Consider the following 26706-nt stretch of genomic DNA (forward strand, 5'->3'; position numbering starts at 1 on the left):
CCAAAGCAATCTACAGATTCAATGCAATCCGTATCAAATTATCAATGGCATTTTTTACGGAACTAGGACAAAAAATCTTAAAATCTGTATGGAGACACAAAAGACCCCGATTAGCCAAAGCAGTCTTGAGGGAAAAAAAATGGAGCTGGAGGAATCAGACTGTCTGACTTCAGACTATAGTACAAAGGTACAATAATCAAGACAATATGGTACTGGCACAAAAACAGAAACATAGATCAATGGAACAAGATAGAAAGCCCAGAGATAAACCCACGCACCTATGGTCAACTAATCTATGAGAAAGGAGGCAAAGATATACAATGGAGAAAAGACAGTCTCTTTAATAAGCGGTGCTGGGAAAACTGGACAGCTACATGTAAAAGAATGAAATTAGAACACTCCCTGTCACCATACACAAAAATAAACTCAGAATGGATTCGAGATCTAAATGTAAGACCAGACACTATAAAACTCTTAGAGGAAAACATAGGAAGAACACTCTTTGACATAAATCACAGCAAGATCTTTTTTGATCCACCTCCTAGAGCAATGGGAATAAAAACAAAAATAAACAAATGGGACCTAATGAAACTTCAAAGCTTTTGCACAGCAAAGGAAACCATAAACAAGACAAAAAGACAACCCTCAGAATGGGAGAAAATATTTGCAAACGAATCAATGGACAAAGGATTAATCTCCAAAATATATAAACAGCTCATGCAGCTCAATATTAAAGATACAAACAACCCAATCCAAAAATGGGCAGAAGACCTAAACAGACATTTCTCCAAAGAAGATATACAGATGGCCAAGAAGCACATGAAAAGCTGCTCAACATCACTAATTATTAGAGAAATGCAACTCAAAACTACAATGAGGTATCACCTCACACCAGTTAGAATGGGCATCATCAGAAAATCTACAAACAACAAATGCTGGAGAGGGTGCAGAGAAAAGGGAACCCTCTTGCACTGTTGGTGGGAATGTAAATGGATACAGCCACTATGGAGAACAGTATGGAGTTCCTTAAAAATCTAAAAATAGAATTACCATATCATCCAGCAATCCCACTACTGGGCATATACGCAGGGAAAACCATAATTCAAAAAGACACATGCACCCCAATATTCACTGCAGCACTATTTACAATAGCCAGGTCATGGAAGCAACCTAAATGCCCATCGACAGACGAATGGATAAAGAAGTTGTGGTACATATATACAATGGAGTATTACTCAGCCATAAAAAGGAATGAAATTGAGTCATTTGTTGAGATGTGGATGGATCTAGAGACTGTCATACATAGTGAAGTAAGTCAGAAAGAGAAAAACAAATATCGTATATTAACGCATGTATGTGGAACCTAAAAAATGGTACAGATGAACTGATTTGCAGGGCAGAAGTTGATACACAGATGTAGAGAACAAACGTATAGACGCCAAGGGGGGAAAACTGTGGTGGGGTGGGGATGGTGGTGTGCTGAATTGGGCGATTGGGATTGACATGTATACACTGATGTGTATAAAACTGATGACTAATAAGAACCTGCACTATAAACAAACAAACAAAAAAACAACTAATACTAAACTTTCTTTGGGTTATTTGTATGGAAATATGTTAATATAAATGTTTCAGACAGTACATGAAATTTCTAAAAATCTTGTATGTTCTGGTATAGTAAGTCATAATTCTAGTTATTACTTTAAAATGTACATCTCAGAAATAACTAAATTTCCTTGTCAATTGCATTATTATGAACTTTCATCAAATCTTTAATCGTGGTCATTTTTAAGTCTTTTGTCATTTGCAGACAGTTCTGGGTGTACTCTGATGCTTTTGCAAATATATTCCTATAAAAGGGTTTCATGTTCAAGGAATTCATGGAAAAGACTCTAACAAGTACAGGTTTCTGGTAACTGACTATACTGCTGAGCTGAATGAATAAGCATTTTCAGAACTCTAATGGAAAGCTGATGAATTCATAAAAGTGCTAACAAAATATCAAGATAAAAAAAATTAATTACATGGGACTGAGTGAACTGATGAGGATGATTATAATTTTTGTGACTTTCTGTTTGAATAAAAAAAATGGGGATTAAAAGAAAATAAAAATAAAAAAGACATGGGCATAAATGAGGGACTCACAATACTTATAGGAGGGTAAGAACCCATGTATGGGGTGGGGAGGAGGTTGAACTTGGACAATTTCTTAGAGGAGATAGTATTCTAGCATTCTTAGTTGAAACTTGAAGTATTTAGTACATTTTAAAGATAATTTCCCATGCATGGGGAATAGCATAAAGCAGTTAGGAAAGAGAGAGTCTGGAAATCCCAGGGAAAATTCTGGGATTTTAAATAGTCCAGTTTGATGAAAGAAATGGGTAAGAGGATAATGAAAGATCTGGCTACAAGGGTAGGCTGGGGATATGTTGAGAAAGTTGGATTTCATTTTGTGGTAAACCCCAGATTTTTGAGCAGTGAAATAATGCATAATTATGTATGCAATTATGGGTGACAGGAATATTCAAACATCATCCACAGTTCTTAATATATAATTAAAATATATTTTTTTCACTCATAAATTACAGGGAATCTTTAATAAAACATATGTACAATAAATAATTCACACTTAAAAATGTTCATGTGACAGTTTCATGCCTTTTCAATAGAAGAGGCCACAATACCAGGAAAATCAGAAGGCAGTCTCAGTAACTCTTCTACTTCTTCTTGCAAAGCCTCTGCTTTCTCATGCAACAGCAACTACAATAAAAAATCAAGACATGAGGCAAAAACACCAATTTCTAGAGAACTGCTAACATTTTACCACCATCTGTTTGACACCTGAATCCTTACATACCACCAAACTAGACATTAAAACTAATAATGAGATTGAAAAATGGCCACTTAAGAACAAGTGATTACAATTAATGAAGCTGAGACATTTAGTTAAAGCCATTTTAGCTGATCACTGCATTTGGTATACCAAAAATAAGGGAGCTTTAATACTCTCAAAGATTTGTTTTACTGAAGACTCAGCCACTTAAAAATTAACTTTTAATCTATAAAATTTAAGACAATTTTGCAAAAATTTAATTAGTTCTTAAAAATGTTATCCTTTATATATGGATTTTACTATTCCTCAAAGTTTAGTATGCTATCTTTTAAAAGCTTATCAGTGTTTCAAAGAAAAGTTTTATTCAAACTCCTAAAATTAATATGGCTAATTTCAAAAGAAGCATAATGAGCAAAGGAAGTATTTCTAAACCCAGCACATAGTGGATGTCAATGAATATCTGCTGAATAACGATTTCTCCCCTTTCTTTAAAAAAGCCAGAAATAAAATATTCATATTTGTTGCATCTGGGTTTTGAGTATATTGGTGTGAAATATTTGCACTATTTCTCTTATAATATTTTTATGATAAAAAGGTCAGCAAAATCACACAGAGGAAAAAAACCACTCTCTACCAATTTGATATAAAGCATAGCATTATTTAGCACTATATAAAGGAGTCTAAAATGTAATTAGGATGTATATGTATAACTGACACTTTGCTGTATAGCAGAAATGAACACAACATTGTAAATCAACTATACGCCAATAAAAATTAATTAAAGAAAAGAAATTTCAAATATAAAAAAAAATAAAGCAATGAAGTCAAGGAAAAAAAAATGTAATTAGGTAAGCTTTCCAGTAACTGAGGTAATGGTGACCCTGCAAAATGAATCTACCAACACATCCTGTAAGCACTCTACAGATCACAAAGGACAATAAGTAAACCATACAAAACTCACATGTCAACATTACTAGAATACAGAGAACACCACCGACATCAAATGACTTGAAGTGTTCTGTTTACCCCTTAGAGGCCAACTAGTAACCTCTGTTACTAATTCTTTTTTTTTTAATTTATTTTATTTTTATTTTTGGCTGTGTTGAGTCTTCATTGCTGACTAATTCTTTATATTAAGCTTTCCTGTTCAAATTACTGTGTGGTTTCTGTTCCTAATGATTAGACCCTGACAGATACAACCAGAAAGTAAGAAAGTACACCAATAATGATGGGGACACGCCAAAAAGACACAGGAGACAGTCTGCAGGGGCTCTTCCTGGCCAACTCTGAGACCATTTGAGTATCAAAATGAGTATGAACCCATCATTCACTCTGATATAGATAAATGAATTAAAAGATAAATGAGGAAGGAATAGCTTTTCCTCATAGTAAAATGCCAATAAAAAATATAGAGGGAACAATGGAGCTAGAAAATCACCACTTGACAAACATCATAGAAATAACTGAGGCAAAAATCATCAATGAATGCTAAAACAAGTGTGTGAAAGTTTAATGAAGAATAGGATATCTACATAGTCTCAAAGTATCCACTCCAAAAATACTAATAAAAAGGGAAAAATAATAATTTTACAGTGGAAAAGCTTGCCAGATGACACTTCCTTAACCAAATGATCAAAGTCATTATCAGTAATGTGATAAAGTGACAACCTGTGGCTCCTGATCTGATGTACTAAGGACATACAACTTTTTTGTGGCATTCCTGCAAAAACCTGTTTAACCTCAGTATAATCCTAACTGTTTTCCTTACTTCCATCCCCTATTTGCAACCTCTAACCCACTCTTCTACTCAAAATCCTGCAAGGAATATCCATTTTACTCTTTCAAGCTTACTGGAAAAGCAGAAGGGATGGTGGGAAGGAGAGCGTGTACCTCAGTCCCTAAGATGGAAGCTATATATTAAGACTGGCTGAGCAATTAGACAGGGGCAGTATGGGTCCTTGGACACACAACTGATTCCTCATATCAGCTGTGAACACTAATAAACCGTTAACATTTAAAGTCACTTATTTTGGCCATCGTTACCGCAGCTCCATTTGTATCCTTAATAACATATAGTGTAACTCTATAGTCCTGCCCTACTACTTACTAACTAGCTGTGTTTCCTTGGGTAAATCAATTTCTTTAAATCTTATTTATTTATTAATAGATTTAATTAATTAATTTATTTATTTTTGGTTACGCTGGGTCTTCGTTGCTATGCACGGGCTTTCTCTAGTTGCTGAGAGCAGGCGCTACTCTTTGATGTGGTGCGAAGCCTTCTCATTGCGGTGGTTTCTCTTGTTGCCAAGCATGGGCACTAGGTGCACGGGCTTCAGTAGTTGTAGCTCGCGGGCTCAGTAGCTGTGGCTCGTGGGCTCTAGAGTGTAGGCTCAGTAGTTGTGGCGCACAGGCTTAGATGCTCTGTGGCATGCGGGATCTTCCCGGACCAGGGCTCAAACCTGTGTCCCCTGCATTGGCAGGCAGATTCTTAATGACTGCGCCACCAGGGAAGCCCCAATTTTATTTATTTATTCAAATATTTGCTAAATATCTACTATAGGCTGAATACTGTGCTAGGTGCTACAGAAATGGAAATAACTATAACTTCATTCCTATCAACCCAAAGAACTCCTAATCTAATGGAACAAGTTTTAGTGTCTTCATTTGTAAATTGAATGTAACACCAACTCTGCCCACCTCAGAGGACTGTTGTAAAGATCAATCAAAGCAATACAAACAATGTGAGCACTATTCACAAAGCAAGATGTATATTTACTTTTCAGCCATTTCTGATCTATATATGACAATAGCATAACGATGAAGTTAAAAAACAAAAACAAAAAACTATGAGATTTCAGACCACAAGGATAGAACTATAGTTGAGATCAAGAAGGAAATAATCCCAAACTGTTGTGTAATGGATTTACCCACATGGAGCAGGAGGGTAATGACAAACTGGATTGCATCTAGCAAAGGGTGACCAGTATAGTGAATAGCCTAAAACTAGGTTATTTACTACAGGTGAAAGAAACAGAAAAGATAAGCCCTTGGAGGCAAGAAGAGCCGTTTTCAAGTATGTGAAAAGCTACCAAATGAACAAAGCAACAGTCTAGTTCCACAGGGTAGTACTCTATGATGCCATGGTAGACATTTTAACACAGCCTCATTATATTGGGATGCTCTTTGTAACACTAGGGGTCCAAAAATAGAACTACTTAATTTTTGAGGTTGTAGGTTCCTTGTCAGCGAAGGTGTTGGGGATGCTGAGGAAAGGACTTCTGTGTCAAGAGTAGCGGGAGGCAGAGTTCAGCGAGTTCCAGAGTTCCTCGTACTTCAATGAACTCTTGAAAGTGTCTTTATTTTTTAGGAGATCCTTTTCCTCCTTTTAGCAAACCTTGTATCATAACACGTGTATTATTTTTATCCACATATTGTGAGTATAAACTTTTGCATATATAATTAAACGTTTTTGCTTTTATATCTAAAGTATAAGGAGATTACACTACAAAATATCATAAAGATTGGGCTTCCCTGGTGGCGCAGTCGTTAAGAATCCGCCTGCTAATGCAGGTGACGCGGGTTTGAGCCCTGGTCCATGAAGATCCCACATGCTGTGGAGCAACTAAGCCTGTGCGCCACAACTACTGAGCCTGCGCTCTAGAGCCCGCGAGCCACAACTACTGAAGCCCACGCGCCTAGAGCCCGTGCTCCACAACAAGAGAAGCCACCGCAGTGAGAAGCCCACGCACCGCAAAGAAGAGTAGCCCCCACTCGCCGCAACTAGAGAAAGCCTGTGCACAGCAACAAAGACCCAACACAGCCAAAAATTAATTAATTTAAAAAATATATATATATCATAAAGATTAAAAAATAGTTTGCTTACCTTGGCTGATGAAACAATTTGCTTGGCCTGGCGTCTTGATAAATGATCGATTGTTTTTATCAGCACTTCAGGATTTGCATTAGCTAAGTGCATTAGACTTTTATAACCTGCATTGTATAACTGTCTTGCTCGACCCTGAAAAGTATTACAGAAATCATTAGGATCAGAATTTGGGATTAGGAAAAAGTAATTAAGTGTCTTACTGAAGGGAAAAAATTCACTTGCAGAGACAGGAATAAACTAAGATAATAAATATGAAGAGATAACACATCAGAATCCCAAGGAATTTTAAAAGATGCATTTGGGTGGTTCCAATCTGACTGCAAGATAGCTAGTTTTCTGTGCAGCTTAAGTGAGCTGATGTGTGCTGCAATCAGAAATAAGAAACCCATTAGGGCACTTAGGCTAGGGGCATCCCCAACCAAATATTTTAGTCCAGTATCCCTAAAATGTTCTTACCATCTACTCAGGGGACCTCTGAGGTAGGGGTGTGTGTCTGCATTCCCAAACAGAACTCCTCTGATTTAAGAACTGAATAACAGAGGATAAACTGAAATCAAGGGTTGGTCAAAAATAGAAAGCTAAGAAACCAGCTGAGGATACTTTCTCCTCACTCCCTTAGAAAATGTAAATGACCCTCACTGCCACCAAGTCACCACCACCTTCAACAAGCACTGTTTAAACTGACAGAAGGTGATTCTTCACTGGAGTAGAGGAAGGAAGGGATGTTAAGAATGACGCATATACTTGGGAAGAGTCACCCCATCCCTACTGTTATTTTTTCCCATGAATGTGATTTTTCATCAGAACTTTCTCCAGATTAACAGGGATTTCTGGGAGACCATGGCAGCAATTAATTAAAAAAAAAGATCCCCATGATAAATGGACAATAAGGCTATTGTCACTTACCCTGTGACATGACAGTAAAACCTGATTTTTCTGTTAGTTGAAATCATCTCAGGTGGGAAACTGGGAGGCTACTAACCTCTAAAACTCCAGTCACTTCCATGAGAGGGATTAGCTCTGCCTTTACACAGTAAGTCAACTTCTTGGTAAGTTCTACCAAAAGGGCTCTATAAACCCAGAACTCCTCAAGTTCCTGCAGAACACAAAGAAATATGCAGAATTTAAATCTAGTAAGTTATTTCAAAATCTAGTTTGCATGGTAGAGGGCTCAGAGAGGACTCTCCCTTCTGTAAATTCTGGAAGTTGGGTTAAGCCGGAGATGAACAATGACTCCAAGCAAAATTATTACAAGGAAACATGGCAGAGACTAAGGAATTTGATGGAATGGTTTTAGGATGAGGAAAAAGATTGAAAATTGAAAAACAAACAATTATACCCCAATTAAAAAATAAAAAAGAAAAAGAAGTCAATAAGAAGAGTTCTATTCATCTTTATCAAAACATCAGCAAGTGATTGCATAGTTTTTCTTTCCCAAATGATTGAAAACAATTCCTACCTCTGGAAATTTATCCTGAAGACAAAATACTAAATATGGAAGGATTCAAACACAAGATGATGCTCAGTGTAGCAATATTTAAAATAGTATTAGAAACCATGAGTTGGTAATTCTTAAAGCTGGGTGGGTAAATGGGTATTCATTACATTACCTTGTCTTTTTAAATATAGGGTTGAAATTTTCTGTAATAGTAGTTTGGTTTTTTTTTTTTTTTAAGTTTCCTTTCTAACCTTTGGGTATCACTGTGAGCATTTGTGATGCATGGAACAACATTAGCTAGCTACTTTGTGACCTACTACTTTCCTACTATTAGGAAAGTAGTCAATGCACTAGCATGGCAGCAAAAAAAGAAGAAAAGAAAACCTTGAATAGAACTACTGAATCAATCAATCCTAAACTGCCTTAGCTCTGGCTTTCCTGCTACATAAGATATTCATTTTTCCTTATTGTTTAAATTTCTATGGAATTTTTCTGTTACTTGCAGTTAAAAGTATCTTAACTAATATGATCGGTATACTATTTTATTCCACTTACATAACTTTTTTTGTTGTTGTTTTTATTTATTTATTTATTTTATTTATTTATTTTTGGCTGTGTTGGGTCTTTGTTGCTACACGTGGGTTTTCTCTAGTTGCAGCGAGCAGGGGCTACTCTTCACTACAGTGCATGGGCTTCTCAGTGTGGTGGCTTCTACTGTTGCAGAGCACGGGCTCTAGGCGCACGGGCTTCAGTATTTGCAGCACGCAGGCTCAGGAGTTGTGGCTTGTGGGCTCTAGAGCACAGGCTCAGTAGTTGTGGTACACAGGCTTAGTTGCTCCACGGCATGTGGGATCTTCCCAGACCAGGGATTGAACCCATGTCCCCTGCATTGGCAGGCAGATTCTCAACCACTGAGCCACCAGGGAAGTCCTACATAACTTTTTATAAAGAAAAAAATTCTTTAAAATATTGAAAATACATTCATGAGAGTTGTCGGGTAGACTGACCCTAGGATCAACCATCAAATTATAGTTGCTTTTGAAGTTCAACCTATAGATTCTTTCACTTGAACAATTCTGTAAGGCTCACATCCTTATAGTTCTAAGTAAAACAAAGGGATAGAATTATCAGGGAACACCTTTTTAAATATGAAGAACAAACACAGTAAACTTAAGAAAATACATTGTAAAGGCCAGCTTCTCCTTATTATCCATAATGTTTGTGTACTGATTAGCTACCATGTAATTAGGGAATATAAGCTAAAATTTAAAAATCAGCATAAATTAAAGGTATTTAAAAGGTAAATTTGCTAAAATAATTATCATTTAATCCAAAGCCAAGTAGTTTTGGATTATTTACTCCATTAGCATATATGATAGAACTAATTGCCCTATACACACACAGAATATGGAGGCTTAAGATAGTGCAAATGAAGTAGATTTTAAGTTTAAAAGTAGAATTCATTGTGGAAAAAATAAAAAAAAATAAGTACAGAAAAAAAAAGTACAGAAACAAATATTACTATGCCACCCCAAAATAATAAATTTCAATGCAGCAAAAATGGCTTATCTTATAAACTCATCAAAAAACTGTCTGGGTAGAAAACTCTGGTAAGCTTTGTTGTGTTATTTAAGGAAATTCTGAAAGCTTCTTTTAGTAAAGTCTTAAATGTATCGATCTCAAATGCATATGGCCAAAATTAAGTTTTCTTCTTTATTTTATAAAACACACATTTGATGTAGAAACTGACATAGCTGCTTGACACTGGAAGCAAAAATGGGAAATTACTATGGTAATCAAAAGAACATGGTACTGAGTAGTCAGGTATCTGCTGGATATTGGTAACATACCAATCAAACACTTTACACAGTTACCACTCATGAGAAAGACACTCACGCAGAATCTACATCAATGGAGAAATGTTATTTTAAGAGTTGATTCCAGGGACTTCCCTGGTGGTCCAGTGGTTGGGAATCCACCTTTCAATGCAGGCAACGTGGGTTTGATCCCTGATTGAAGAACTAAGATCCCACATGCCACAGGGCAACTAAGCCCTCATGCCGCAACTACTGAGCCCTCATGCCACAACTAGAGAGAAGCCTGTGTGCCACAACAAAGAGCCCACGTACTGAAATGAAAGATCCCTCATGGTGCAACTAAGACCCAATGCAACCAAAAATAAAGAAAGAAAGAAAAGAAAAAACAACAACAACAAAAAGAAAGAGTAGAAAAAAAAAGAGTTGATTCCAAATACTTGAAAGTATTAATGATAGTTCTAAAAGTAGGGATAACTAAGGACTTCCTACTTGTTCATTATGTTTTAGTTGATTCTGTCATTCTGTAATACCTTTATTACATGCATGTATATAGTATTTTTGTAAGTGGATAAAAACAAAGATATTTTAAACAAATTTTGAGTGCTTTGTAATAACAGAAGAAACAAGAGAACATATTGACTAACTGGTTTTTGAGTTCAGTAACAGTTAAAACAGAAGATGCACACAGCATATATCATCTATTTAATGGAATTACCTCACAGAAGTGTAACACACAAGAGGAGAATGCGGCAGCTCCAGAGAGAAGGTTTTGTATATATCCTCGAGGCATATTGAATTTTTCAGACACACTCCAAATGTTGGTCTCTTTGAGCAAGGTATAAAGAACGAAAGACAGGTATAGTCTGTTGACAATATTCTTGTCCACCTTCTAGAAAGACACAAGTAAGTTTATGTATTGGACCTGCTAAAAAATGTACATTACATTCAAAATGGACAAAAGGTAAAGAGCATGAAGTTGTACCACAGGAGAGCAAGGATAGAATGGTTCCACAGAAATAAATCTAAGTTCTAACAAACGTACTTTAGATTAGTTCAGATTACCGTTTTTCTGAGTGTAAAAAAAGAGATATGCCAAATTGTTCCCAATTTAAAGTTCCTTCTATAGGGAGAGTAGTGAGTTGAATTGTTCCCCAAAAAAGATATGCTCAAGTCTTAACCCCTGGTACCTTTGAATGTGACCTTGTTTGGAAATAGGATCTCTGCAGATGTAATTAGTTAAGGATCTTGAGATGAAATCATCCTGGATATACAGGGGGCCCTTAAGGGCCCATTATTCAATGACTGTCATCCCTTACAAGAGAGACGACACAGAATGACACAGAGTAGGCAATGTGAAAATGGAGGCAGACTTTGGAGGGATGCATCTACAAGGATTGCCTGCAACCACCAAAAGCTAGGAGAGAGGCAAGATGGTTTCTTCCTCAGAGCCTCCAGAAGGAACAGCCCTGCCAGCGTCTTGATTTCAGATCTCTGGCCTCCTGAACTGTGCCAGAATACATTTCTGTTGTTTTAAGACACCTGGTTTGTGCTAATTTGTTATGGTAGCCTTAGGAAAGAATACAGGAAGGAAAGGAATTGGGGAAACCTTTACATTTACTGTAGTATTTATAGGTGGTATATATATGTGTGACTGTGATTATAAATTAGACAAACGCATTTGTTTAGATAAATATGTTAGTAAGTCTACAAAGTAAACACTAGATTCTATGATTTCCACATGGTCATGGTAAATAATTAATGTTTCCAAAGTTAAAACACTGAAAGAAAAATGCTTCCTGTAGTTGACTATTTCTATTCTGTTATGTGCTTTTGCCTGTGGTGCCCAGTGATTATTTTTTGGCTAAAGCATTTCATAGCTAATATTAAGCTAACTCAGAAACTGAGTAACTCATGCTTAAAATCAAGAGGAAAAAAAAGATGAATTTTAAAGAGAAAAAGTAGGTTTAAAATATAAAATTATATCCTTTACTACAGTAAAAGAATGTTTAAGATGAGAACTTAGGGTGGCACATTGAAGGATATAAGAATTACAGATTCTGCATGTTGTACTGGATCACCCTTTTAAAAAGCATTAAGCTGAAAAAGCATGATAGCTGAAAAACAAGTAGGAAAAGATTACCTTTTAATTTCCCAATTTTAGTGCATCTTCATTATTAACTATAAATTGAGTCAATGTAGATTTTGCTTAGAATGTATTTTCTAAGCCAAGAAAAACGATGTGATTATATTACATGGCAAGATAAGCCACATCATGCCAATTTCAAGATTTTTACAAAAAATGTTTAAAGGTCTTTTTCAATGTGAAGACATCAATTAGATTCTAAGTAAACATCATGTTCTGCAGAAGTTTTTTAAAAAGATACTTCTAAAGCACTGAACTAGTAACTAACCCATTTGTAATTAAGACAAATCCATGCCCATACTATTTAAAATATTTAATTATCAATTGAACAAACATTTATTGACTATATTTCATTAAGTGTAACAAAAATAAATTTTGATTCAAGTTTTAAAAGATACATTATTCTAATAAGGTTTTATAAATGTTTATTATTTGGTAATGAGTTGCAAACTAATATGATTTTGTTTTTATTTTATATTTTAGAGTTTGATACAAAAGGCTTGTTTTAAGAAATATCTTTAGTCAACATTTTTTTTTTTTTTTTTTTTTTTTTGGCAGTATGCGGGCCTCTCACTGTTGTGGCCTCTCCCGTTGCGGAGCACAGGCTCCAGACGCGCAGGCTCAGCGGCCATGGCTCACGAATCTAGCCGCTCCGCGGCATGTGGGATCTTCCCGGACCGGGGCACGAACCCGCGTCCCCCGCATCGGCAGGCAGACTCCCAACCACTGCGCCACCAGGGAAGCCCCAGTCAACATTTTGAAGGCCTAAACAACATAGCCATTTCTGAGGTAAAAGACCCAATTTAAATATTGACAACATGAATACTGAAGTGATATATATTTATAATTTCATGATACATCAATACAGGGGACAGCTGCACAATTCAATTCAAATATAAGTAAACACCACCTTCCATTTTTCAAAATGAAATCAGTAAAATCTATATAAATTTTGAAGATATAGGGGAAATGGTAGGTAAGGTAATTAGGTTTCAAGGAAGATTAGCTTACCAAAGAAAATGAAAAAAAGTGTATTATGAGGTGGAAGATTATATGAACTTAAGGATTTTGAATGCATGTTTGCCACAGAATTATTTCCACTTCTCTTAAGGTTAGTGTGTACATTCAACACTTGCTTCATGTTTGTTGACTAAACTTTAAAACACAAAAATATAAGATATCACACAAGAGTATTGGCTTTTCCACTTCAACCTTCTAAAATGCTTTATGTACTTCAAGTACATTGGGAGTTCTTTGGGACAACAGCAACAACAAAAACAAAAATCCCAAACTCGTCCTATCTTAGAATCCCTGATACCAAGTAGAATGCTTAATAAAAAGTTTCTAGAAGATTTTTTTCTCCCTTTAACTGCACTTATTTCAGGATTCCATAATACTGTGAAAACATTTTACAAATATTTTACAATTTATATAATTTAAGCCATAATAAGTAGCCTAAGAAAAATAGACAAAATAAGGTTTACCTTTTCCTATGATAAAGACTTACATATGCATGACTATTTTAGAAATACAAAGGTACACAAAAATAGGGCCATCACACCACCCAGAAATAAATACCGTTTAAAAAAAATACCTAAATTTCTGGTCCTCAGATGTTTTAAATAGTAAAATGGGAATTATATTAAAGAGAAAAAAAGTGAACCAAAAGTATCAAGTCAACAAAGGAGATGATACAACAGCATTAATTTTGTTTTATGAACTTAAGTTATTTAGGAAGGAGAAAAAGACTATGGTACCTTCCTGATAGCTTGACCTGATGCTTTCTTCCCAATAAAGTTCTCAGAGACTCCAACCAGAACAGCCACATTTTGTTCTGCTGGGCTGAGCTGGCTGAACTACAGAGAAAAAGAGCATAAATATATAGAAAAATTAAATTGTAACTTTAAAAAGTCTGCCATTAATCAAATCCAGTATTTAGTCATATCACACTTTCATTATTATAAAAGATATGAAAAACCCCACATATTTTGTTTACAAATATTGCAAGCTTAAAAGATATAGTATTAAAATATTTGGGCTGGCCAAAAAGTTCGTTCGGGTTTTCCCGTAAGCTGTTACAGAAAAACCCGAACGAACTTTTGGGCCAACCCAATATAACAAACTTTAGTAGAATGACTTAAAGACACGGCCACAAATACTGTGACCATGGACTATGATTTCCATGGACTATGGGGCTCATGTTTAATATGGGAGATGTCTGTGGGAAGAGAGAAGAGGGAAAGCTTTTGAAAGTAACTGCATTGTATAATACCACTTAGAAAAACTTAGAGTAACAATTTTAAAAAACGACATTAAAAAGAAAGTTAATTTCCTGCAATTAAAAGCTACATATTGCTTCTGCCTAATATGTGTTCATGCATCTAGCCTGTTCACAGTAAAATCATAATAGACTGTACTCTACCACTTGGTTTTGTAACAAGTATGGCCAGTTCCACCTTGCTACTGTTGATAAAGATGATATTCCTTCTCAGGTATTAACATCACCTGGTTTGGTGTGACATGATGTGACATCACGTGTGACTGTAATAGAGCTTTCATGTAATTAAACTATCAATCATCAGGGATGGCTTTCATGGTTTTCTTTATATTCCAGGCATTATAAAATGTAGTGGTCACCAAATCATACGAGTAAACTACCTTTGGGGAAATGGGACCAGGGATGATCTTTTTTTCTTTTCTGCACCTTTCTTTATTTTTTTGATAATGAACATGTGTATATTTAACAGAAAATATTTAAGTGAAACAAACAAAAAATGTTATTGCCATATTACTACTTTAAAAATTCAAAGACAAATGGCCCAATTTCAAATATATTTTAATAAAGAAAAAATGTGAATAATCACTTGACAAAAATCAAATCCTGATTCATTATTGTAGCCTGTATTGCAGAATCTTATTGTCTCACCTGCCTGAAGTATATCATCCAATCAGGGTGACACTGAGAAGCCATATCATAGGGAGTTGTTAGGTAAATTAAATGAAGAAGGCTTTCAAGCACAAGTCCTTCAAGACCTTTCTTCAAGTCTCTGTAGAGATTGTCACAATAAGCCAAATCTATAGCTCCTAAAAGAAAGACACAAATAGTTCATCTTTCATAATCACCAAAGGGGGAAAGAGGTGACTTTAAAGTAAGTCTAGTTTAGGAGTTAACTACAAAAGTCTTTAAAATCTCTTAATATGTAACTTAATACAACTATTTTGGAGGTCATTTTGATAGTATCCATCAGCATTTAATAAGTATATACCTTCTGACCCAACCCCTCTATTCTTGGGAATCTAACCCAGAGAAACATTTCCACACATATCCAAAAATACATGAGCAGAGATGCCCAAGCAGCCTTGTTTATAATGGAGAAAAATCAGGAACACAGTAAATGTCCATCAATAGGGGAGTGGTGAAATAAATTATGGTATCCATACTATGGATGACTATTGTAGTAAAAGAAAAATGAGGTAGATTTAAAGGGATTAACATGTGAAGATGCTCATGATATTTGAGCATCTTCTGTGTGTGTGTATATATATACATATATATATGTATATATACACACATATACACGTACACACAAAAATGTTTGGAAGGATATATGTATCAAATTGTTATGAAATTTACAGATAATGTCTGCAAAATATATACCAAATTGTTATTCTTGGTAAGATATTATGATTTTATGACTGCTGAGGGAGGGGAGCATGAAGGAGGGATGACCACCCTTTTCTCCATATACCTCTACAGTACTCTAAATTACTTGTTTCAAAACACTTTTCAACTTTTTAAAGTTGAAGTAGTCCAACAGTTTGTACGATAAGATTAATATTATTAATATGAAATTACAAATCCAACTTAACATTACATAATAATTTCCATTTTTTCCAATGCATTTCCTCAGATTAGTAATGAGATTTAGGTAAACTCTTACCCTTAAAAGAAGCTCGTCCCAACTTTGTAATGTGAAAACTATATTGGAACTCTTCTTCCGACCCATGAATAGTGTCTTTTTGTAGAAGTCCTTTTTCTGTCAAAATAGTATCGTTTTGTAGGAGTCCTTTTTCTGTCAAGTATCTAAGTGATTCGACAGTTATTTCCCAGAGACTTCTTTCTTTCAACAAAATCTTCTGCTGAACACCAAAAAATGTACCACTCATAAAGTGATATATGTCACCGAGATTTGTTGCAATCTGAAACAATTCAGGACATCATTAGAGCATCTTCCCTAATTCAAGGCAACATTTTGAATGAATAATTAATCAAGATGATGACTCATTTCCATACCGCAAAGCTATTTAAATAAAAAACTATTATAAAATCTACATAGTTGCATAAAGGTAATTTTATAACAGCATTTTAAAATCAAAAGAAGAAAACAATTTAAGGAAGAAGATAGTTATCATATTCCTATTTTTTTTTTTTTTTGTAATTTGTGGTACGCGGGCCTCTCACTGCTGTGGCCTCTCCCGTTGCGGAGCACAGGCTCCGGACGCGCAGGCGCAGCGGCCATGGCTCATGGGCCCAGCCGCTCCACGGCATGTGGGATCTTCCCGGACCGGGGCACAAACCCGTGTCCCCTGCATTGGCAGGCGGACTCTCAACCACTGTACCACCAGGGAAGCCCCATATTCATACTTTTAATGAAAACATCTACACATTTCTCATTCAAAAACCCCTTAGGTTTTTGAATAATTTTTCACAATACCTCCAAAGCTGTGCTCTCTGTTTACTCCTCAATTATCACTAATTCCCACTTAGCCTCCTTCAGAAATCCTTCCTCCACCCCTTTCCAGCCACATGTGAAAACATTCTTTAGCTTTAAAAATTGTATTAAAAAAACAAACACGGAAAACACAACTGAAAGCCTCCACTAAAACAGGATCAGGCAATACTTTCCCTGACATATTACCTAAAAATAGACAGCAGTTTTTTACTGCTTTTTGTCTCTCATTCCCATCTCCTTTTCTTGTTCTTTTGCTGCCTTTTTTTTCCTCCCCACTTACTCACTATTTAAAACTTATAATGGCAATCATAAGTAATACTTAACTCATCACTTGGTATTCAGATGTAGAGCTGTCTCTGAATTAGAATAATTTATATTAGCCAATTTCAATGAAATCAGCAAATTATACTAAAATATAGTCAATCAATAAGCATATTTTTCTCTCTCACAACTCTGACGATATTTCAACTGGAAAACTTAACTAGTAATTTAATATTAAACCATTATAAGTGATAACAGAAAATAAAACGGAGCACAGACATTTCCTATTGTTTCTCCTTTTAATAAAAATCATTCTTAATATAGTATTCATTCAGGCCAAATTGTACTTTTAAGATACTCAGTTTGTAGATTATCAACATACTTAGTTTCTATATTGTTTTTTGGTTGGCCGATTACAGTTAACCGTGGGAGTAAACAAACAAACAAAATGCTTTACTTGATCCTTCTGGCGACCAACAGGTTACCTTTCTAGCCCTCTGTGAAAACTTTTAGACATAGTGGTTTAAACCCACTGGTAGAGCCTCTGCTTCTGGCTTCTCAAAGCTGGGTTCTTCACTGTTGCCCCAACCTGCAAGTTCAGCCATGACCAACTCCAAAGTCAACCCATTCATTAATTCAAGTGTTTACCAAGTGCCAACCACATGCCAGGCACTGTGCTAGTCACTGGGATTCAGTGATAAATGAGAATACATGTGGATCCTGCTGTCACAGGGCTTACATTCCACTGGGGTAAAGTTATTAGCCAAATAATGGCACTAACAAGAATACGACTACAAACTGATAGGTGCTATTAAAGGAAAGAATGTGTTTCTACAAAGCATACAATAGACTGACTGGACTCAGTGGCAAAGGAAGGCTTCCCTGAGGAAGTGGTGGTGAAGTGAAAGTCTGACTGTTAAGTGGGAGTGGGTGAGGGTGAAACTGGAGACGGGGTGGTAAGAAGGGCGAGTCCCAGGCTTACGGAACACTGCAGTAGGAGCAAGTATAGAATGTTTGAGAAATGTAATAGAAGGCCAGTATGTCTGGAGTACAGAGTATACGAAGGCTGGTGAGAGATGAGGATGAAGAGACAGGCAGAGGCCAAATCTACCACAGTAGACCATGATAAGGAATTTGGGCTCAATCCTAACAGCAACGGGAAACAACCAGTGACAAATTTTAAGCAGAAGGGGGTGACACATTCGGATTTTATATTTTGCGAAGATCAGTCTATTGAAGAATTACTTGGAGGGGATGTGGGAAGGCAGGGCAGACAGTGAATGCAAAGAGACCAACTGGGAGACCATTACAGTGATCCAGGCAAGACCGCAGTAGTATGCACCAGAGTGTGCAAGCAGCCTACATAACCTACCTTTTTGCCTTGGATTCTTTTTTTGTGAAAGCACAGTTATATTACTTTATTCAAAGGTATGCAAAGATCAGAGATAAAACATATAAAGTGTCTAGCAGAGCATCTGAAACATAGTTGTGAGAAACAATAATTGGAGGCTCCCTGTATCCCATGGCCCAACAACTGTTATGATCTCTTATTAATTCCTGGAGTTTCCATCTCTTCCATCAAACCCTGGACCTAGTCTCTCCAGGGATGCCCACCTCTACCTCCTGCCTCCTGACCTCACACTGCCCTTCTTGCCTCTCACCCCTATCCCACCTGGTTGTTCCTGTTCAGAGGACTTGACTTCTGCTTCAGTTCTAACTCTAAAGATTTTCCCACTTCTCCACCCGGTCTGTAATTCTGGCCTCCTTCCACAACTAGAGCCCTGTTATGAAGCCCTACCCCAAGGAGTAGGAGGAACCCTGATGGCCTGTCCTCCTCAGGACGGGGTCCCGTAGTCTCCTATGGGCGGGCTTGAAACAACAGTTGCCTATAGGCTAATCTCCTGAGCTGACTCTGCCTGGACTTCTTGCTGCTGTACTTCAATTGTTAAAACAGAATACAACGGTTGCATTGCCAGGCCCATAAAACCAGACTTTTGGGGCCAAGTCAGTTCCCCCAGGATTCCTGTACCTGAGTGCACTGGTCTCAGTGCACAGGGAGTGCACTGAAGTCCCAATTCCCTCCTAATTCCATTGCCTTTTGTGGAGTCCTCACTCATGACATACTCATATTTGTCAGATGTATAAACATTTTCCTCCGCCTTTTCATTTGTTAAGCAGGCTCTTTTGAAGAGAATTTTAAAATAATGATGAAGCCTATTAAATTGATTTTTTTCTTTCAAGGTTTACGGTTTTTGTTTCCCACGTAAGAAATCTTTGCCTACCCCAAGGTAACAAAATTTTTTCCTAGATTTTCTTCTAGAAGTTTTATTTTAGCTTTTAGGTCTAGGTCTACGATCCATTTTGAGTTAATTTTTTTGGACAGTGGGAGGTAAGAGTTGGGGTTAATTTGTCTGTGGTTGTTCCATATTGGTATCTACTTGTTTCAGCACCATTTATTGAAAAAAAAATCCTTTCTCCATTTAAATACCTTGGCACCTTTGTTGAAAATGAATTGATCATATATGGGTCTAATTCTGGACTTACTGATCTATTGGTCTATATGTCAACCTTTGCACCAATATCACACTGTTTTTATTATTGAAGCTTTACAGTAAGTCTTGAAGTCAAGTTCTTTTACAAAACTATTTTTGGCTATTCTATTCCTTTGCATTTCCAAATAAATTCTAGTATCAGTGTGAAATTTCTACAAAAAAACCTGTTGAGATTTTGATTGGGATTGCACTGAATTTATAGGCCAATTTGGGAAGAAGTAACATCTGAACAAAAGTGAGTGTTCCAATTCATGAACATGCTATCTCTCTCCATTTATTTAGGCCTTCTTTAATTTCTCTCAGCAGTGTTTTATAGTTTTCAGTGTACAGGTCTGACACATATTAGTTAAATTTATCCCTAAGTATTTCATGTTTTTTTTTAATTTACTGTAAATGGAATTGTTTTTCCAATTATTTGCAGTGAGTATATAAAAATATAATTGAGTTTTGTACATTGACCTTGTATCCTGTGACACCACTAATTACACTCTGGTTTTTTGGACATTCCTTTGGATTTTTCTTGAATTCAATGCCATCAGCAAATAAGATAGTTTTAGTCTTCCTTTCTAAACTGTTTGCTTTATTTTTTCTTCCTGTCTTATTGTATTGGCTACAAGTTCTGATATATGTTGATTAGTAGGGTGAGAGCAGATTTCTTTTCCTGATCTTAGGGGAAAAAACATTTAGTTTTTCACCATTAAGTGTGATGTTACCTGTAGTTTCTTTTTTTTTTTTTAAATAAACAACCTTTATCAGATTGAAGAAGTTCTTTTCTACTCCTAGTATGTTGAGTTTTTATCATGAATGTTGAGTTCTGTCAAATGGATAATTATCAATACACTGATGAACTTTGAATGTTAAACCAACTTTGCATTATTGGAATAAATTCTGATTGATCATGGTATATTGTTCTAATAATGTATTGTTGTATTACTAGTACTTTGATATGGGTTTTTTTTTTTTTTTTGGCAGTACGTGGGCCTCTCACTGCTGTGGCCTCTCCTGCACGCGCAGGCCCAGCGGCCACGGCCCACAGGCCCAGCCACTCCGCGGCATGTGGGATCCTCCCGGACCGGGGCATGAACCCGCGTCCCCTGCATCGGCAGGCGGACTCTCAACCACTGCGCCACTAGGTAACCCCTGATATGGGTTTTTATATGTATGTTTACCAGAGACATTGGCTTGTAGTTTTCTCTTCTTGTAATATCTTCATCTGGTTTTGGTATCAGCATAATGCTGGTCTCATAAGATAAGATGAGCAGTGTTCCATCTTCCTCTACTTTCTGAAAGAATGTGTGTATGACTGATATTATTTCTCCTTTAAATGTTTGTTAGAACTCACCAGTGAAGTCAGTTGGGCCTAGAGTTTTCTTTGTGGGAAAGTTCTAAATTATAAATTCAATTTCTTTAATAAATATAGGACTATTCAGATTTTTTATTTCTTCAGTCAATTTTGGGAATTGTGTCTTTCAAGAATTTTCCCCACTGGACTTCCCTGGTGTTGCAGTGGTTAAGAATCTGCCTGCCAATGCAGGGGACATGGGTTCAAGCCCTGGTTCTGGGAAGATCCCACATGCTGTAGAGCAACTAAGCCCGTGCGCCACAACTACTGAGCCTGTGCTCTAGAGCCCGTGAGCCACAACTACTGAACCCGCATGCCACAAATACTGAAGCATGCATGCCTAGAGCCCGTGCTCCACAAGAGAAGCCACAGCAATGAGAAGCCTGAGCACCTCAATGAAGAGTAGCCTCTGCTCGCCGCAACTAGAGAAAGCCCGCGCACAGCAACGAAGACCCAACACAGCCAAAATTAAATAAATAAAATAATTAAAAAAAAAAAGAATTTTCCCCATTTCATCCAAGTTGTTGAATTCATTTTTCAGTATTCAAGGATACAGCTATTCAAGGGTAATTCCTTACTACCTTTACTATCTCTGGGATATCCAGTGATGACCTTCCTTTCATTCCTGATATTGGTAATTTATGCGACTCTCTTTTCCTTCTGATCAATTCAATCAATAATCTTACTGATCTTTTCAAAGAACTAGCTTATGGTTTCATTAATATTTTCTCTTGTCTATTTTTTGTCATTGATTTCTGCTTTTATCTGTTATCATTTCCTTCCTTCTACTTACTTTGGGGCTTTTTGTTTTGTTTTGTTTTAGCTTCCTAAGGTGAAACTTAGATCACTGACTTTGGATCTTCCTTGAATTTTAATAAGCATTTAAAGCTATAAATGTCCCCTTAAGCACTTCTTTAGCTGCCTGCCACTAATTTTGATATATCTGTTTTCATCTTCCTTCCATTCAAGATATTTTCTAATTTCCCTTGTGATTTCTACTTTGACCATAAAAGTATGCTGTTTAATTTCCAAATATTTGGGTATTTTCCTGATACCTTTCTATTATTTATTCATTTTTAAATATTTATTTATTTATTTGGCTGCATTGGGTCTCAGTTGCAGCACGAGGGCTTAGCTGCCCTGAGGCATGTGGGATCTTAGTTTCCCGACCAGGGATCGAACCTGTGTCCCTTGCACTGGAAGGTGGATTCTTAACCTCTGGACCACCAGAGAAATCCCTACCTTTCTATTATTGATGTATACTATAATTTTGTTGTCATTAGATACCATTCTTTATATGATTTCAATCCTTTAACTTTACTGATACTTATTTTATGGCCCAGAATATGGCCTATTTTGGTGAGTTTTCAAGTGCACTTAGTGAATGTTCCACATTCACAATGGCATACTGGAAAGAGTACAGGCCAGCAAGGCAGGAACCTGAATTATAATCTCATCTGAACAGAACACACTGAATGACCTTAAACCAATCACGAATTCTCTGTTACCTTATTCAATATATAAATGTAATAAGACCCAATGATCTTCATGATCTCTTTCCCTTCTTTATTAATTCCTTGGCAACCCTCCAACTGCAGGTCTTTATTACATTATACATGGATTACTACAGTTGCTTCCAAATTAGCCTTGCAATACTTCTGCATACTATTATTCCCATTTTACAGATAAGGCAACTGAGTGAGGTTTAAGAGAGCGTTAGTAATTTACACAGGATAACAAGAGACACAGCTGTCACCCAGACACAGATATGTGTGATATCAGAGCCCGTGCTCGAAACGACCACAGAACACTTTGACTATTACTCCACTGATAAGTGACTGTGTCACAACTCTTGAGTCTACTATTTAAGCACTCTCTCCTGTCTTCCCCAATCTACAGCACACACTCTGCCCCAACTTTTTCCACCCAACCTTCTACTCTTTGGTATCTTCAGCCCTACTCTACAGCTATAATATCTATTGACTGTTACCCCACATCATCTTAAAGTTTCTCATCTTTCATTCTATTTTAAGTACCTGGAATGGCTCATTCCTTCCCTCTGCTTATCTAAAACCTCTATCTCCTTCAATACCCAGCATTAATTCCTTTTCTTTCTTGTAGACTTTCACTTTTGTAAATGGCCAGGGGATACTGCAACGTTACACCATTCATCTGCAAGGTAATCAAAACCTGTCTCATATCTTTTATTTATCAATTAAATTTTGGATTTTCCCTTAAACCATTCAGGTTGATGAAGAGAAACTACATGATAGGTTAAGAACATTGGTTTTATCATTAAAGAAAGCTGAATTCAAACCCTGGCTTTGCCACTTTCAGGCTGAGTGATTTGGGCACAAAGTTAAAATTTACTTAAGGATAACCCTAAAAAAAAGGTTTAGCTCAAGAGATATCCTAAAAAAGAGCACCAATTTCTAATCTTAGGAAAAAAAGAGTGTTTTCCCATTATGCCCCACCCAACTTTTATTTTTTTTTAATTTTCTGCCTGATAAAGGCTATACTGATCTGAAAAATGTTTATGGTCACAGGACTACAATGAACCTTATTTTTAACAATGGCAGAGATGCAGGATTATCCCACATCAGGACCCATGTCTTTAGAGCTCCTTCTATCCCCCATAGTATACACCAAAGTTTCTTACTTGTAATGGATGCCCAGTTATGATTTGCTGATTTTTCACATTCATTATAATTCAAAGGATTAAAAATGCACATATAAATCCAGACTCAGATTTATCATGTCACAGACTGTTCTTTTCCACATTAGATTAGACGTTAACATTTTTTTCATACTTTGTAGTTTTCAAAACTTTTTAATTTCCATTATCTCAGGTAACAGCAATAAGATATAAAAATATTAAAAAATACCTTCAAACCAATCAAAGAGAGAAACAAAGTTTGGATTCCCTTGGTGAATTCTTGAACAAGTTGGCTATAACAGTTTTCCAATGGTCTGCTTATTAACTCCAATACCTACAAGAGTTAAAGCGTTATTATAAAAAATAAATTTATGTTTTGCATTACTATAAAAAATAAATGGTGTTCCATATAAATTTTATATTTTGCATAGATTGTGTGAAGGCTGGGGGAGATAAAAAACATAAAGACAAAAAAATAAGAATTTAGCAGTGTTCTCATGAAAATGGAAGAAGATAAATAAGGAAAATACTTTTCATTGTTTGCCTGAAATACAAAAGTATTTGAACTACTCTTTCTAATTCTTAATCATGGGAGAGAAGGAAACATTATTTAAAGGAATATTAATAATTAATTTTTAAAAGACAGTCTCATAAAAAGGCTAGACCAAAGTCCAAGAAAAGACAACAAAATGACCAACCATCCACCAGATTATTACCTGTTGCTTGTCTTTTTCTTGCAATATAAGAATACTCTCCCCAGTAGAATCTATTCCAGCACGGCCAGCCCTGCCAATCATCTGTTTATATTGATTCTTCTTTAAAAATTCTTTACCAACATAGGGGGCTCTTAAAATAACTCTATGGAATCGATAAAATTAATTAAAAGTGGTACTCCATCTATAGCAATAGCTTCTATTTTTTAAAGTTTTCATTATATTTATGTGATATTAAATTTAGTAACATATTAACTCAAAATAATAGGCAACTACTGTTTACCAAGAATCTATGATGTCCTAGGCTCTTTATGTACATTATTTATAATCTTACAAAACTCTTGGTGATAACATTCTTTCTTACTTATTTACAAAGGAGCTAACTAAAGCATATATATACATGTTAAGTCATTTAGCGAAACTCACAAAATTAGTAATTACCAGAACCATAACTTGAACTTAAGTCTGCTTAGCTGTAAAACATACGGTCAATCCACTAGAGCAATAATCTCAAAATAGTTTTGATTTGATACTCCATAAATGAAAAATCTGACCATGGACCACCAACATATGCATATTCATTTATGAGCTTACAATACTGTCAACATAAAATTGTAGATTTCATCTGATTCTGACCTACAAACATGGTGATTTCAATCCTGTTCACATATACAGAAGTTTGTAGCCAGCTTTCCTATTCAAAGGTGAGAGAAAACCTGTCATTTACCTAAAACAATCAGCCTACCTCTTTATTTATAAATCTCAATGGACAGCCAAGATTACCAAATACACGAAGAAAACTAATGACATAAAAGAAAAACAATGAGAACATACAGAAAAAATGTCTGACAGAAGCAGATAATATGCAGAACAGAAAAGAACTTTAAAAAATTCTAATTAGTATCTACAGAAAATTCTAAAGGGTACTGTATTCACACAATGAGAGCAGACTGTTATAAAGAAAGGACAATAAAAGAGAGTTCTTAGAAATTAAAAAAAATTAATTAATTTAAACAATTTAATAGAACAACTGAATAATGAATGAAACACAGTTAACGGAATAAAGTTAAAAACTGATTTTGTTATATAGAAAGTAAAGATGGGCTTCCCTGGTGACGTAGTGGTTGGGAGTCTGCCTGCCGATGCAGGGGACGCGGGTTCGTGTCCGGTCTGGGAGGATCCCACGTGCCACGGAGCGGCTGGGCCCGTGGGGCATGGCCGCTGGGCCTGTGCGTCCAGAGCCTGTGCTCTGCAGCGGGAGGGACCACAGCGGTGAGGGACCCGCGTACCGCAAAAAAAAAAAAAAAAAAGGGTAAAAAAAATTAAGAGATGCAAGCTCAATTTAAGAGGTTTCGACTGTCTAACTGAAGTTACAAAAGCAGAGAACAGAGAAAACAGAAGAAAAGAAATAATAAAATAACTGAAAAAAAATTACTCTAAGATGAATAAAGGCATAAAACTTTAGATTGAAAGCATGTACCAAAGGGCTAAGTCCTATGAATAAGAAGTAGGTAAACTGGGAGAGTTAGGATTGCAGAATTAGATTTCTCAGTTTCTTCAGTTTCAAACCTTGGCTTTGAAACTCATTTGTTGGCCGTGAAGTTGGGTAAGTTACTTCATTATTCAGTGCCTCAGTTTTCCCTTCTATAAAATGTGGATAACAAAATACGACCTTCCTCACAGAGCTGTTGTGAGGATCTATTAAGTCAACACATGTAAAGCTGTTATGACATAGTGAGGGCGTGTAATAACTGTAATTATTATTATACACTATGACAAAATGTTAAGGTTAAAGAGAAAAGTCTAAAAGCTTCTGGAAAGGGAAAAACAGCAAGCCTATGCAAAAACAAAAATGACCAACACTAGCTCCTAAAAGACATGGAAGAATACTACAAGGGCCCCAAAGAAAAAAAACTGAACCTAGAATTCTGTTCCTAGCAAGGTGTTCAAGTGTGAGGCTAAAATAAAGACATCTTCAGCTACGCAAAGATTCAAAAATTTTTACTCCCAATGCAGCATTTAAAAAATAATTACCCAAGGATGGCAAAATAAAAAATGGATCATAGAAGGAAGATGTGAGACACAAGAGGCAGTGGTAGGCACAAAAAAAAAAAGAGTATAATTTACAGGTAAGTTTAAAGAACTATTGATTATAAGATGAAAGAAAATTTAAAATCTAGAACTAAAATTCCAGGTAAATGCAACAATACATGAGGCAGTGTAGAAAAATACACAAATGCTAAGACTCTTGTTATGTTCAGCAGAGGATATAGTTATTGATTAATTCTAAAATGACAGAAAAACACAGTTGCGTTTTTTAACAGTTTTACAA

At 36.0% G+C, this 26706-nt stretch overlaps 1 protein-coding gene across 5 annotated transcripts in view; it reads right to left on the reverse strand.

Moving 5' to 3' along the window:
* Positions 1–2544: 2544 nt before the first annotated feature.
* The window catches only part of HELQ (helicase, POLQ like), a 40654-nt gene continuing 16492 nt past the window's right edge, over positions 2545–26706 (reverse strand). For 4 of the 5 annotated variants that reach the window (XM_024755882.1, XM_024755886.1, XM_024755887.1 and 1 more), the window contains 9 exons: positions 24378–24519; positions 23891–23995; positions 16059–16317; positions 15044–15201; positions 13875–13973; positions 10690–10863; positions 7702–7815; positions 6717–6851; positions 2545–2760 (listed from right to left, as the gene is read on the reverse strand). In XM_024755882.1, coding sequence (XP_024611650.1) covers positions 2653–2760; positions 6717–6851; positions 7702–7815; positions 10690–10863; positions 13875–13973; positions 15044–15201; positions 16059–16317; positions 23891–23995; positions 24378–24519 — 1294 coding nt within the window. In that variant the 3' untranslated portion in view covers positions 2545–2652. The remainder of the gene's footprint in view (positions 2761–6716; positions 6852–7701; positions 7816–10689; positions 10864–13874; positions 13974–15043; positions 15202–16058; positions 16318–23890; positions 23996–24377; positions 24520–26706) is intronic. The other variant, XM_024755883.1, reaches the window with a different exon arrangement.

The sequence above is a fragment of the Neophocaena asiaeorientalis genome, unplaced genomic scaffold (genome assembly GCF_003031525.2).
Source record: "Neophocaena asiaeorientalis asiaeorientalis breed wild unplaced genomic scaffold, Neophocaena_asiaeorientalis_V1.1 scaffold173, whole genome shotgun sequence".
NCBI lineage: Eukaryota > Metazoa > Chordata > Mammalia > Artiodactyla > Phocoenidae > Neophocaena > Neophocaena asiaeorientalis.